The sequence below is a fragment of the Lutjanus erythropterus genome, chromosome 15 (assembly GCF_056507025.1).
Source record: "Lutjanus erythropterus isolate fLutEry1 chromosome 15, fLutEry1.hap2, whole genome shotgun sequence".
Taxonomy (NCBI): Eukaryota; Metazoa; Chordata; class Actinopteri; order Lutjaniformes; family Lutjanidae; genus Lutjanus; species Lutjanus erythropterus.
This window is the reverse complement of record NC_139331.1, coordinates 917,931-933,362: the sequence shown is the minus strand read 5'-3', so window position 1 is coordinate 933,362 and position 15,432 is coordinate 917,931. Positions and strand designations below refer to the sequence as shown.

The 15,432-nt window shown below is 38.9% G+C and overlaps 1 protein-coding gene across 1 annotated transcript; it reads right to left on the bottom strand.

Moving 5' to 3' along the window:
- Nucleotides 1–6,042: 6,042 nt before the first annotated feature.
- LOC146313729 (prostaglandin E2 receptor EP2 subtype-like) lies at nucleotides 6,043–15,078 on the bottom strand. Its single transcript, XM_084738171.1, has 2 exons — nucleotides 14,264–15,078; nucleotides 6,043–6,273 (listed from the first exon to the last, which is right to left on the bottom strand). The coding sequence occupies exons 1-2, from the start codon at nucleotides 15,041–15,043 to the stop codon at nucleotides 6,043–6,045; spliced, it is 1,011 nt and encodes a 336-aa protein (XP_084594297.1). The 5' UTR covers nucleotides 15,044–15,078.
- Between the last annotated feature and the right edge of the window lie 354 nt (nucleotides 15,079–15,432).

Genomic DNA, 15,432 nt, shown 5'->3' with positions numbered 1-15,432 from the left:
CCCTTCCACTCACTGCGCTCTGCCAATGAAAGATGTCTGATTCAACCACCACAGCGGGGTGTTTGAAAGTTTGTGGCTCCCTGATGGTGGAACGAGCTACCAAACCATGTTTGATTGGCAGAGTCGCTTTCGGTCTTTAAGAGAAGATTGAAGACACAGCTCTTTTGTAAACACCTTTGCAGTCAACTGACTGCACAGTATATAAATACATATGTGTGTGTGTGTGTGTTTAAAAAAATCCAATGCATCTTATGCTCTCTGTACAAACTGCCACCAGCACTGCCTGTAGGCTCCTCATCCAGTCAGACTTGATCTTTGCTTCATGACATTTACTCGTGTTGTTCTCTCCTGACTAGATCCTTGCTTGTGTTGTATCAGCTCTCTGATATATGTTGCTTTGGATAAAAGGGTCTGCTAAATGATATTGTACTGTAAAATGCATTTTGATGACATTTTTAGTGAGAAATGTACTTTTTATTTTCATAATCTTCATTCAGTGGATGTATGTGATCTTAAGTTTGTTAGTTATGATGAAGATTTTTTCAGGTTTCGCCAAGAAAATGTTGGAATGCAACATTTTCTATTGTTGCTATGGTGGTTTCTATGGAAAACAAACAAAAATTACATATTTCCGTCATTCTCAGTGGAAAATGCAACATTTTAATATCAGCATCAAACATCAAATATCATCACAAAACATCCACATCAAACAGAAGATCATTTGTTATACAGAGGAACAAGCCATCCAGTGACTTGTTGAATCATCCACAGGTGGACTGAAGACACTGACAACCAACACTGTCATGGGGGTTCCATCAAGGCCGATAAATAAGTCTGTGCTTAAGGGAAAAAGCCTGGCTTGAATTAACTTCACCTTCCACTCAAAGCTTAAACTGTTCCACTAAGACAGGGGGTCACACTCAATCACAGAAGGGGCAAAAATTTAAAACACAGTCTACGTAGTGGGTCAAACAGGATTAAGATTTATTGAACAGTTTAAAACTGACTATGTTTTATTCAGAAATATGAATTTTAACAGCCAGACTGCAACAACTTTTTCCTCAATAAAATAAATAAGATTTAAAATATTTTTTTTCAACAATAACAAAGGACAACAAGAATATTTCAGCTCAGAATATTTCAGCTCACATATCCAGGTGGGGGTTACATTTGAAAATGCTTACTTTTTGTCTGGACACAATATATCACACACTTTAATCATGCAAACCCTCAATGGCACTGCATTTGGCATAAAATATATGCTCATATAATAATATTACAAACCCATCAGTCCATCAGGTACAGATGAACATATTGACCTGCTCAATTTAACATTAAGGCCAAAACACACTGAGATCGTCAATAGAAAAGTCAACTGTAGCTTCTATGGTGCACTGCAGGCTTCAGATTTAAAATGTAACACCACAGAACCAGCAGTATTTTAGCAAAAGGTTAAACTGCACACTGACACACACTGAGGAGATGAAGAGGAGAGACAGAGTCTGGACTCTTCATCATGACTTACAATAATGCAGCAATTAGGTATTTAAAAGTACACAGATCAGACTTGGAGTAAAAAAAAAAAAAAATCGCGCACCACATAAGCATACATTAATATTATGATTCATAATCATAAAAAGTTTTTTATATAAAGTCGACACATCTGTCCATATTCTTTCTTTCTCTCTCTCTCTCTCTCTCTCTCTCTCTCTCTCTCTCTGCTGTGGATCAGTCTTATTTTTATTTTTACCTGGTTTCAAGTGGAGCTGCAGTTCATCTCCCTCCTCATATACTTGTGTTTCTTTGCACTGAGTCAGTTGCCTAAACAGACAAACTGTTTACATTGTCGTTTGACAGAAACTCGCGTCTCCGCGACTGCGAGCTGATTTATTTCTCGAGTTGCGCGGCAGCTGTCGCAATGCATTGTGGGACTTGTAGTATGAGTGGTGGGAGTGCTATTTACCGACGGGCCATTCATAATAGACACATGAAATTATCTCGCGGGCCTTATATAATTGAATCGCGGGCCGGATGTGGCCCGCGGGCCTTGAGTTTGACACATGTGCACTAAGACAATTAAACCTGGTGTAGTCAACACTAACTCAAACCAGGCTTACACAAGTTGCATTGTGAGCGTGCACAGAGAACAGAAGCAGCCCAGACCTACATGTTGTTCTCCTTCTCCCACTGCTTCTTTTCTTCTCTATCTTCAGCTGTACGATGTGACACTAAAGTAAACACATAGATTCATGTTTGATCATGTAGAAGCAGATCTGACATTGTGTGTCTGGATGGACAGAAGTGATGTGAGCAGCTGGACCCAGCTGGCTGCTGTATACTCCTGGTCAAAGCTAAAATCTTTGAGCTCAATCCCCCCAAACTGTATAAAATTTAACATCTGAAAAGTTCTGCTGTAAGCTCATCTGCCACATTGTGCCAGTACAGAGTACATGAAAGATCTCTATCTGATAAAGTGTTTTGATACTTCCTGCAGCAGATCTGATAGTTGCCTTCTGCTGCGATCAAATCACTTTCTTAAAATAAGTACAGTGTCATCGCTTTGGTTAACTTAAAAGGCTTTGCAAGGTCACACAAGAGAAAATACAGCACAGATAAGTGACAACAGATAAGTGAAATAAATCCGTGGTGAATTAGCACTAAGGCTTACTGTGAACTGAATGGCGAACCACAAAATATCAATATTTTGCTGTAGTTACGCCTGTTTATTCTTAAACTGTAACTCTGTGTTTGATTCTAAATGATTGCATAGACAGACCACTAACAGATGGTGTTTTCACATCTTTTTTACAAAAACACCTTGTAGACACATCTTTGGCATGCCAACAAAGAGGCTCCAAGTAATAGGTAGGAGCTCAGGATGGAGAAAAGTGACAAGAAATAAACTGAAGACTTCTTCTTCTGCAGCTACTGTACACATGGTCCCAAAATACAGTTTTTACAGATATTAAACTTTGCCAGTTGAATGTCAGCAGATTTGTTCAAGATGCTGATCATTCATTATGCAAGCAAACATACACAGGAAGTTGCCTGTGAGACTGCATTGTGGGTAGCGAGGGGTTACATCCTGTTTGTCACTGTGAGAAGAGTTGGGATATTTCTTAAGAGTATAACTAAAGGTCAGATCATCATCAAATATTGTTTTCACCAGTGGTGGAAAGCATACTGAAGGTCTGTACTCAAGTACAAGTACTGTTACATTATTAAAATATTACTCAATTACAAGTAAAAGTACTAATATACTTCAGTAAAAGTACAAAGTATTCATCTCAAAAACTACTCAGAATATTAGTTACTTTTAACCACTGATGTCAATATCACCTTTCCAAACTAGGGTGGCAAATTTTGTTTGTTTTCCTGAACCAGTAGCTGAAAATACTAACAAATGATTAATCATTAATACTTTATTAGATACAAAGCATGTTCTTTTCCTCATTTTCAATATTTTTTTTTTTTTTTTTGGAATTGTTTTCTCATTTTATTCAACAAATGGCTCAGTGCAAATTGCTGCCATATCTATTGAATAAATATCCACAAATACATTTTTAATTGGTTAAACAGCAATTAATCGATTAATGATTAATCATTAACATCGTTACTCCAGATGTGTGCTGCCACAGCGTTTGGTTTTGTTTTTCATCAGTATGTTACTGTTTTCATTGGTCCGTTTCTGATCACATCATCTGACTGGCTACTAAAATGCATAATGACTTGACTGCTTCTTGAAAAAAAAAAAAAAAACAATTTTATACTCATCATGTTGCGCTTTTGATCAATTCGTGTATGACTTATTACAAGGGGGTGATTTATTTATCATTTACAACTGGACTGTAAAGTGAGATGTTGTTGTAGTTCCCTCCTAATTGACTGATTGGAACTGACTGTAGAGATAAATAAAAATATATAAAAAATGAATAAATAAGGTCTAGTGCTGAGGATGAATTAAGCAGTCTGAGGGTATTTGTAGACAGGCAGATATTTGTTGGCAGTGAAAATTCTTTGTGACTCCTACATATTACCAACACTTTCTAGTATTCAATGTTTGATATTGTACAGTGTCAGTATGTCACTATCACAAATACTGTAGAAATGCAAGTCTAGGCTCAGTAAATTATTAATAACATTCTAATTCCAATTTTTTGGATAAAATGTACTCTTTCAGGATTCATATATATGAAATATTTGTACTTTATGAAATGTTTGGTTTTGCTCTGTGTCTGTGCTCTTTCTATGTCAGAAAACAGCCTCATCCCAGACAAGAATTCATAACTTCAAACAATTTAAAAATGTGTAAAAAAGAACAAAAAAAAAAACTTCAAATCTAAAACTAACAATACCTACTGATAACAGGTGTAAAAATGTGCTGTTTAAAAATATATTTTCTATGAAGATGTTGGCCTTTTAAAATTGTGCCCCAGATTTTCTGGCATAAAAACCAGGCATAAAAAGGGTTAGCTAAACCCCAAGGACCCGTTTCACTTCCTGGTTTATAAAAGGTGGGAATACTGCTCAAGCACTGGTAAACTTTCTATTTTTAGACAAATTCATTCAATAATATTGCTGGTAGATGTGTCTCAACCATAACATGTCAACTCTGTAGCTCTTCTAAATCAAAGCTAAATAAGAATTATGGTTTAAAAATGTGTATTTTAATTAAAATGAAGAGAACTCTGAGACACTTTAAAAAATAAAATATCCACTGACTCTGTGCAACTGTGCACTCATTGCTGGTCTCATATCCAGCACCATAAACCAACAAAGTGCAGTATGACAGTCATTCTGATGATTCAAGTCTACTCTCTGCAGAGCAGACAGTGTCACATGACCACCTGCTCCAACAAAGTCCAGTGCACCTCCTGTTATTCAACTGCGCTGTCGAAGATGTGACAAATCAGTTCCATTTGGTTTGTAGTCTTTCTTCAGTCCACATTCAGAATAGAGCTGTACAAGAATTTTGTCACTTGAATCAGATTTAGCAGATTTAGAAAGTTCAAAAGTGTGTGTCCTGTCCCAACACACAGCAGAGCGTCCCTCCTGTCGGGCTGCTGACAGTGTGTCACCTGCGCTCCGTTTCACTCCTCTCTGCTTCCATTACTGTTAGTTTTGTGGTGATTTAGAGAGTTGATACTTGTTTACCAACCACTTATTTCACCTTCTCTCATCAGTTACCCACCAGCATATTGTCACAAGGATTTTTTAGCAAGTGCACCAGTGAATATATTCCATTCCCCTCATTTATAATTGCTCATTGAAATGTGTGCATTTTTCTAAGATTTTGTCTATTTTGCAGCTGGATTCGCAAAATCATAAGAAAATCCATCTTTCCAGGGCTAAAGTTATCCATTTGTGTCTGCACCAAAAGTGGTGCAACCAATGGGTGTCCTAGGAGGGACTAGTGGCAGCTACAGGAGTGGTTTTAGGCGTGACAACAGCAACAGTCTTGAACAAACTGGTGGCTCCTGAAGAGGTGAGCATAGAGAGTATTTCTTCAGTGAAAGAAGAGCAAATAGTGACACTGAAGGCTTTCCTCCATGGAAAAGATATTTTTTCTCTTCTATCAACCAGCTTCTGCAAGACTTTTACAGCCTGGCTCTGCTGGTAGTAACCTGACAGGCCAGATGGTTTGTTACACAGAACTGAAGGATTCTCGTGATCTTGCAAGTCCAGCTGCCAGGCAAGGTAATTCTCATATTACGTCATATGGTTTGTTGATCTGATTGGTTGAACTTAGCCCATGTTAGACATAATAGACAGATTATTTATGAAACCTTCCAAGTATTTTTTGAAAGTGTTTGCCCTTTTCCATACAGTTTCTAAGGATGACTTCCCAGACGGTTCTGTGTAACAAACCATCTGTCATGTCAGGTTATCTGTTTCGTGATGCACTCTGACTGACATAACTGCTTGACCTATACTGCTCCAACTGATGATTCAGTCTTCGACTTTCAGGCAGCAGCCGTAACTCAGAGACAGCACCACAGGCCTGAGAGGCCTCGTGTCATATATCCATGTCTACGGTCATCTTCATTCTCCTGCATGTGGAGCTGCACAGCAAGGCCTCTGCCCAGCCATGGTGACCTGAGTGCTGATGGCTGTGGATTTGCAAAACTTCCTCAAGATGATTTTTAGAGCAGAGGGCCGGAGGATAATGAAGACCCAGGGGTTGATGATGGAGTGGAATGAGAGTAAACGGAGAGCACGGAGGTCAGCGTCCTGATCCTCCTGGCCAACTGTGATGTTGATGTACACTCTGAGCTGGGGAGAATAAAAAGAATACATGTTATTATGATAACTGACTACAGTCAGCTGAGCTCTGAAGAAGCTCATATATATATATAATCACGCTTTGGGGGGGTTTCATCATCAGTAACTTAAAATGACTCCGACACAGCTGAGAGTGAATATGAAACAATAAAATAATGTAGATACCTGAAAGTACAAACAGTGACACAGGAGTGAAACTACATTTCAAAGCACAGAGATTCAGTATGAAGCTAAGAAGGTACCAAGAGCTGTACACACATTTAGAAAAGTCTTCCTCTATGCTGTCCTGCACACACATGAGTATCATAACACTCGCTTGTTCAAGGGGGAGAGAGAAGGGTCATCATTGGTTGGCTGCGGTCGACAAAGTGTCACCGCAGCCCTCTTGGAGGGAGGTTGGGCTCACTTTGGCTCCACTCCATCTTGCATGCGGCTAGGCGCAGCTTGGTGTGATAAAAGTGGCAATGGAAATGCAAATCAGTGCAGCACGGTTTGATTCAGCACATTCAAAAGTGTCAGTGGAAAAGCCCCATAACTGTGGGGTTATCAGAGAGTTTTGCCCTGAAACAGCTGCTTGCTGGAACAAGACTGATTGGAGTGGTGAGACTGAGCCAAAGTATTGCTGGACAAAAAACTGAAAGAAGGAATTTAAAGACGCTCTGTAGAGTTGAGGGGAACTGCACACATGGGTTATACTGCTCCGTGGGCTTGCCATAATGACCTTTCACATTACATAGAGCCATGATGAAAATATGCTCCAACTGCTGTATCAAATGTTTATAGATGTAAATGTTCCACAGATTTTTACTGTATTAAATGATGAAGTAAAGTCTTAATTGAAAGAGTAATCAGTAACTATAGCTGTCAAATAAAAATACTGAGGATTTGGACAAATCTGTACTATGAAAACTATGTTTTAGAAGATCAAACTCTTGTCTATTGAAACAAACCTAGTTAATTTTTTATTAAGTGTAGCCATCAGCTCCATCAGATTTGGAAAAAAACAAGTTGATGTCTTACGGTTTACAAAATGGTCCGTTTTTCATTTCATTTCATAAAAAGTCTATTTTCTGATGATTATAATAGAACATTTTCATATCTGTATCATCAGTAGGTATTATGTTAGGTTTTATGTTCTGAAGGCTTTTAACACATTTTTAAATTGTTTTAAGTTGTGAGGACATTTCTGGTGTTTTCAGGCAAACCGAAATATTTCAGAAATTACATATATCTCATAAGATAAATCCATAAGTAACTTGAATTCAAGTGTTGCTATTAATAAATTTTAAATGTTATTTTTTGGTAGGACATAATTTATCCCGATCATCAAGAATGGGTGATGTATGTAACAATTCAACTAAAGAAGGACCCAAGTGCAGACACCAGGAAGAGTACCAGTTCAAAAGGGTTTAATAAAATAAAACAACAAAACAAAGGCTTACATGGAACGCAGGGGAGGTAAAAATCCAGAGTCCAAGGAAAAACAGAATCCACAAAAGGCAAACTCAAAACACAGTCCAGGGAAAAAACACAGGGAGGGAGATAAACGGGAAGCAGGCTGACCAACATGAAAAACAAGCAGCACAAACTGACGAAGACACAGAGAAACACAGGGACTAAATAGGGGGAACTAACGAGACACAGGTGGGCAACAGGTGACACACATGACCATCACAAAGGGCGGGAAACAGACAAAGACAGGAAGTAAAAACAGGACACACGAGGGAGGACCAGAAACTACCAAAATAAAACAGGAGATAACAAACAAAATCCCAAACCATGACAATGTATTAGAATGAAATGTGCAGCATTTCCCTCTGAACTGTGGTGGATTATGGCATGAAAGTACCTCAAAACTGTTCTGAAGTAGAGCGCTTGAATAAATGTTATTTCCACCACTGTATGTTACTCACTGATGTTTGCAACCTAACAGATGATTGAGGAGACTACACTTGTAAATCAAACTGAAAGCCGCAAACCTCACATCTCCATATTTTGATATTTTTATTTTTTTCATAAATCAATGCTGTTTGTCACCCTTTATGTCTGTCTGTGGTTTTTACAAACATTTAAGCATTGAAAAGTATTAAAAAGAATTACTAACTTTGACTAAACAGCATTCACTCAGTTTATAAACACAAAGTTGCTTTCATTTCCTGAAAAGCAGTAGCAGCAGAAAAACACATTGGCATACGAGGTTTCTGCCCGACTGCAGCAACAGGCTTTTTTGTGTCCTTTGGCAAAACACTGTGAGTGTCCAATATCACAAAGTAAAGCACAGGAACTGTTCAGAGGAGCGTCTCATACATCTTCTCAAACAATTGTTGTTCACGTGACTGACAGAAGTGATTCGTTAGCAGTCAAAAGGTTACAGATCACAGAGAGTGTAAGATTTACAGCCTCACTTCTGTCAAAAATCAAATTTGTCAGCATTTGCAAATATAAAGGCAGACGTCAGTCAGAGGCGATTTACAAAACGTGAACCCCATGGTGGCAGTGAGCATGATACAACTGTCATCATCATAATGACAAGTAAAGAATATTATATGGAATTTACACTACAAGGGATAGTTCTTCTAAAAATGAAAATTTGAAAAATTATGTCATTATCTACTCACACTCATGCTGACTGAATTTTTATTTTTGGGTGAACTATCCCTTAAAGTATTATTTATGTTGTGGCACTGTGTCAAAAAGTAGGTGTAATACCTTCATAGGAATGTCACCAGAAATTTTGTAGTTGATACCAGTACCAGTAAAATTCAGCTGTTCTCAATACTGAATTTGATACAACAGTAAAAACAATAATAAAATGGAGCTTTTGTTTATTTCTTTGCCACCTGAAATGACAACTCTTCTGAGCCTCAAGGACAAAAGACTGACAGGCAGATTTACTGCGGCTGACACAGATCACTGTGAGGAAAGCATGTTGTTGGAGTACAAAAGTGATTTCTGCTGCTGAACTTTGGAAGTTGAACTCAGAGTGCAGCAGCAGTTTAAACTTACTTACACGGTGACCAGTGGTGGACAGTAGTGAAGTACATTTACGTGAGTACTGTACTTAAGTACATTTTTTGAGTATCTGTACTTTACTTGAGTATTTGTTTTTTTGGAAACTTATTACTTTAACTCCACTACATTTCAAAGACAAATATTGTACTTTTGACTCCACTACATTTCTAGGAAAGTTGCTGTTACTTTTTGACTAATCTTTGAAGGAAACCAATCACAGTAGCTCCTCTGGATTGAAGTAAAAGTGGAAATGCGTCATTCAGGCGCTCTGTAACAAGAACAAGCAAGCTCTCCCTCTTTCATTCAAACAAAAAGCAGTAATGGTGATGGCAGGAGAAAGACAAAATGAAATCTCAAGATGTTATTATAATTATTAATTGTTCCAGGTTGCTTTTAAAGTTGGATTGTTTTTATCGGGGTGAAAAATACCACATAATTCATGTATATATACTGCCTCTGAAGACAGAAAGAAATCTCAGTTATTTAACAGACTTGGAGAACTCCTTACAGTTAGCTTCAATCTAATTTTATGATGTGATTTTAATACAGTTACATCAGAAAATGACAATAGTTGTCCTTTTTGTTTTTGATTGTAATTCTATGCTGAAGTTTTTATAGGTGTTTCTATAGACTTTGTGTAGCAGAGTGGTTCTACAAGCAGGTCAGTGCATCATTAGGTGGTTTCAGAGAGTTACAAGCTTCTGTAAATGCATCATGAAAACAATACAGCATGTATTGATATTAGAAAATGTACTTTGTAATTTGTACTTTTGAATACTTAAGTATTTTTAAAAACATGTACTTTTGAATACTTAAGTAGTTTTAAAAGCAAGAACTCTAGTACTTTAACTTGAGTAAAATTTGGACTGAGCAACTTTCACTTGTAATTGAGTATCTATACTTTGACTCAAGTACTGGGGTTGAGTACTTTGTCCACCACTGACGGTGACAGACCATTAGTTGGGAAGTATTTATTTAGGTCCTATGGGGCACAGCTGAAGGGGTGATAGTTAGGCACTCTGTGGTCCATACTTACTTATTATATGTACTACAGGATACTATAACCAGGGGTGGAAGTAACTAATTACAAATACTCAAATTCCTGTAATTAAGTAGTTTTTTTGTGTATACTTGCACTTTCATGAGCAACTACTCAGTTACTCTTAAAATCATAGTTGAGTACTGAGAACAATTTGAATTAATATCAAAACCTTTTGTTTGCATTTTAGTAGGCAATCAGATGATCTGATCACAAACAGGCCAATGAAAACCAAGACATGCTGATGAAAAACTTCCAAAACATTGCAGCAGGCACAGGGTTGGAAAAGGAATTTGAATGTATATATGTATATGTGTGTATATATATATATATATACATATATATATGTGTGTGTGTGTATGTGTATGTGTGCGTGTGTGTGTGTGTGTGTGTGTATATATATATATATATATGTGTATATACTGAATAGGGAAACTTAAAATGAAAAAAAAATTAAAATGAGAAAAAACATGTTTTGTATCTTATAAATGATTAATTATTAATTATTTGCTATCGTGTACAAAATTTGTAACCCTGTTTGGAGAGGTGAGTGTGACCACTGAGAGCAGAAAAATTTGGAGAATAAATAAGTAATTAATACTCTGAGTAGTTTTTGAAAAGAATATTTAGTACTTAAAGGAGAAGTGTGTGATTTCCAGTGGCATCTAGCGTTTAAACCTTAGATTGCAACTAAGAGGATTTACCCTGACACCGCCCCTCTCTCACCAAGAGTATGGTGGCCATCAGCGGACAAAATGGCGAGCGAAAGCTATCTCACAGCAAACTACAATTATGTGTGTAGGATGAATTACCTGTCCAGCAGAAAACAGGCAACCTTGGCGTCACTGTGAAAACGTTTGTCCTCCATCAGCGATTTCTACGGTGGCCGACAAGTGCAAACGCGCTGCATATACAGACAGGTGCTGCAAATACAGAAACGCGCTGCATAAACAGAAACGTGCTGCAAATACATAAATACAGAAACACGCTGCATATAAGAAAACAGATGCAAAAGGAAAACGCTGCAAATACAGAAACGCGCTGCATAAACAGAAACACGCTGCAAATACATAAATACAGAAACGCGCTGCATATAGGAAAACAGATGCAAAACGAAAACGCTGCAAATACAGAAACGTGCTGCAAATGAGAAAACAAATGCAAAAAGAAAACGCAGCATATACAGAAACGCGCTGCAAATGAGAAAACAAACGCAAAACGAAAACGCCGCATATACAGTCACACAACGGAAGTGCTCCAGGCCTCTAGGGGCAGTGCTGAGCTTTCCCCCGAGAGACAGACAACGGACGAATCAACCTGCGGAGGAGAGGAATAGGCCTACGTGAGAAGTAGAAAGTTATTGGTGAGAGGAAAATTGGAGGCGGGAGAGGCTACATGAAAAAGTACGTATTCTTTTTTCTTTTTCTTTCTTTCTTTCTTTTTTCCACGTGGCCCTCATCTTTTACTGTATTATGAAAGTGCAGCTGATTTACATTTTTACATTTTTGTTTGTTTGTCTGATTTACATTTTCTGATTTTTTGCCTCTCCCGCCTCCAATTTTCCTCTCACCAATAACTTTCTACTTCTCACGTAGGCCTATTCCTCTCCTCCGCAGGTTGATTCGTCCGTTGTCTGTCTCTCGGGGGAAAGCTCAGCACTGCCCCTAGAGGCCTGGAGCACTTCCGTTGTGTGACTGCATATGCGGCGTTTTCGTTTTGCATTTGTTTTCTCATTTGCAGTGCGTTTCTGTATTTGCAGCGTTTTCGTTTTGCATGTTTTCCTATATGCAGCGCGTTTCTGTATTTGCAGCGTTTTCGTTTTGCATCTGTTTTCCTATATGCAGCGCGTTTCTGTATTTGCAGCACGTTTCTGTTTATGCAGCGCGTTTCTGTATTTGCAGCGCGTTTCTGTATATGCAGCGCGTTTGCACTTGTCGGCCACCGTAGATTTCCATTGTGTAAACGCTATGCCGATGTTGATTTGTGTTTTTGCCATTTCCTGTCATGCTTGCATTTACTTTCTTCGCGTCTCCGCTTCTTGGATGACAGGGATTCACTGTCCGCTGCTTTTTGTTCTGGCACAGTGTTTGTATGATCCTCCATTTGTCAAAACTGTGCCAGTCAAGGTTCACAACGCTAAATGGTCTGCCAGCAATCACCCGCGTCTATCCTCCCCGTCTACTTCCATGTTTACGCTGCAGCGTCTACGTAAGGTCGCCATGGGCTTCCCAAGACTCACTGTTAGTGCAGTTTGTCCGCTCTGCGCTGTCGACCCGACAGTATGTAACTATAAATGGCTATTTCTAAAGTAACAGGAACATATAGATTATGATTTTGTGTTGATTGATAATAATAAATAACATACTTATATATAATATATCTAATTTATGTACATAAATTCCTGTAATTATTACACACTGGTCCTAGTTTTCTAACATCAGTACTTTTAGTTATAACTGAGTAATATTTTAGTAATGTAACAGCACTCTTTCCACCACTGACTATAATACAGTAATAAAACAAAAGTATGTTTTTCCCCACTAACTCAATTAATCAGTGTAATAACCAGTAAAATACTCGATTACTAAAGTAAAAGATATCTGCAGCCTATACACGTCCCTGATTAAACACATTGCTCCTTTGAGGTTTTTAATTCTTCTGATTGTGCAAGGTTTATTCTCAGTGGGTCTGCTATTTCAAATGGAAGAAATTAAAGAAATCCTTTACCATTATTTGTCAGTGCTGAGGAGGGAAAAATGAGCTGATGAGTGTTCTTCCTGTTCTGTGGTAGTCAACAAAGAGGAAGAGAAAGTCTTTTGAGAAGAATGTGTTGTACATGTGCCAGCTGACTCATAAAATCAGTTTAATAGTGTAATTAAATGATTGCCCAATATTTCTGTTGAATTAGGACTCAGTTACAGGTAAACATATTCATTCAGCCAAAAAAAAACATGGTTGATGACTGGATAAAAACTAAGTAGTGAACTGTTTGCTGGGATTCCTCCACCTTTTCCAAAGTCAAATTCAGGCACTTTTTAAGCGTTTTGAAGGTGCATTTTCATTTTCAAGGTTTTCAAGCATCTGTGGTAAATGACATATTTATATACATTCATATGCTCAAAATGTTAAAGATCAGATGTTATTGTGCTCTAAACCACCAAAATTATGTTTCATGAGAGAATTGTAAAGAACAGAGAAATTAAAGGAGAACATGACAAAGTTCCATCTTTCAAACTGTGCCAGCTGTCTGAAAACCCAAATAAGTTAGCAGTACTCAAAAAAGGAGTTCATATCCTCAAAACCTGGGGCTTTAGAGTTGTTACATGTACTCTTTGATTAGTTAAATTAAAATTATTTATTAAGACAGCTGAAATACCCCCCTCCCCCCCCCCCACCACCACCACTGCAATAAGTTAACAGAAGTGAATCATTTCAAATATAAAAAGCCATTATTTAATTTTTACTTCATATTAATTGAAAAATATGAGCTTAGAAAAAAAGGAAGAAAATTCTACTGACAACAACAATTATAAGTTAGTAGAACTTCTGTTCTCACTACTTATTACAATTCATTAATTTGAGCATTTGGTTTTATAGTGTGGACATGGCATCCTATTAGAGCTGCAACAATTAAATTGAATCATTTATTCAGATATTTTACTGATTAATTAATTATTTTTTATTCATTTTTTAAGAAAAAAGTTAACATTCTGATTTCAGCTTCTTTAATGTGAATATTTTCTGGTTTTGGACAAAAGAAGACATTGAAAGACGCCATCCTGGACTGTGGTAAACACTGATTGACTGTGATTTGTTGCACGTTATCTAAAACTCAAGCACTTTTCAGGCCTTGAAAACAATTCAGACATTTTCACAGTTTAAGAAGCCTGTGTTTGTCACATGAGAGCCATGTGGAGGCCTTGTTCTTACCACTAAGGGGAAGGTGCAGCAGATGAAGACCACGGTGATGATGACCAGCGGCAGCAGGTGCTCCACCTCCTCCGTCATGGACAGAGACCTGCGGTAGCGGGAGGGCGCGGACGCGCCGCTCCTTCGGTGCCTCCGGTACATGAGCAGCAGGTGGCTGATGACGGAGATGTTGAGCAGCACGGTGCTGCAGGTGATGATGAGGATGAAGGACGCGTATAGGCCGATGAAGAAATGACCCTGATCCTTGATGTGGTTCATTTCCAGGAAGCACCAGGTTCCGGGGCAGTACTGCACGTACTCCCCGTACCGCAGGAACGGAAAGACGCAGAACAGGACGCTGCCCAGGTACACTCCAGCGAGAGTGATGTAACCGTGGCGCGAGCTCAGGTGCCTCTCGTAGAAATACGGCTGACCAATTGACAGGTAGCGCTCGAGCGCCAACAGCAACAGGATGGAGAGAGTTGAGAGGCTGAGGAAGGTCATGGTGAAGCCGAAATACGAGCACAGGTCACTGGTTGGATTCACTAAACTCTTCCGCCGGGCGTAGGCCGACAGCACCACCGGACTGACGCATATGGAGCCCAGCAGGTCTGTCAGCAGCAGCGCCGTCACCAGCACCGGGTATAGAGCCGGACAGCTCCTCCTGCGCCGGATCCTCAGTAGAACCAGAGCCGTGATGTTCCCCACAACCCCCGCCGAGAACATCAGCGCGGAGGTGAGGGGGTCTCCGGACTCCACCTGCTGGAGGTCACGGCACCTGATCGAGGAGTTATGTGCCATACTGCTGTACGCCAGCTGTCTGACTGTTTGACAGCACACGTTACACCACTTAGTTGTGTTTGCGTCCCGCCCTTTACCAGATCTGCGCGACTTCAGGGAAAAAACACACACACCCACAAGAGCGCATAAGTCATCCAGTGCAGCGCGTCATTGCGCGCACAAGTATGAACATGAGCAATTAGGCAAAAAGAAAATGTATTCCCTGGGATCCTTAAAAATTCTAAAAACAGGGTCCCGGGGGTCTGCTCTGATCTTAGCTGACATGAACAGCCTGGACAGGCCACTAGTCAGTCACAGGACTGATACATCAGTGCATACAGACAGATTTTTCTTAATGCAATGACAGCTATATATAGGTAACACTTCAGTCATCTATATTATAAATAGTT

Coding starts and splice junctions, on each gene's coding strand:
- LOC146313729 (XM_084738171.1), bottom strand. CDS start 15,043: ATGGCACATAACTCCTCGATCAGGTGCCGTGACCTCCAGCAGGTGGAG. Junction 6,274..14,263: donor GCTGCACCTTCCCCTTAGTG/GTAAGAACAAGG, acceptor TATTCTCCCCAG/CTCAGAGTGTACATCAACAT.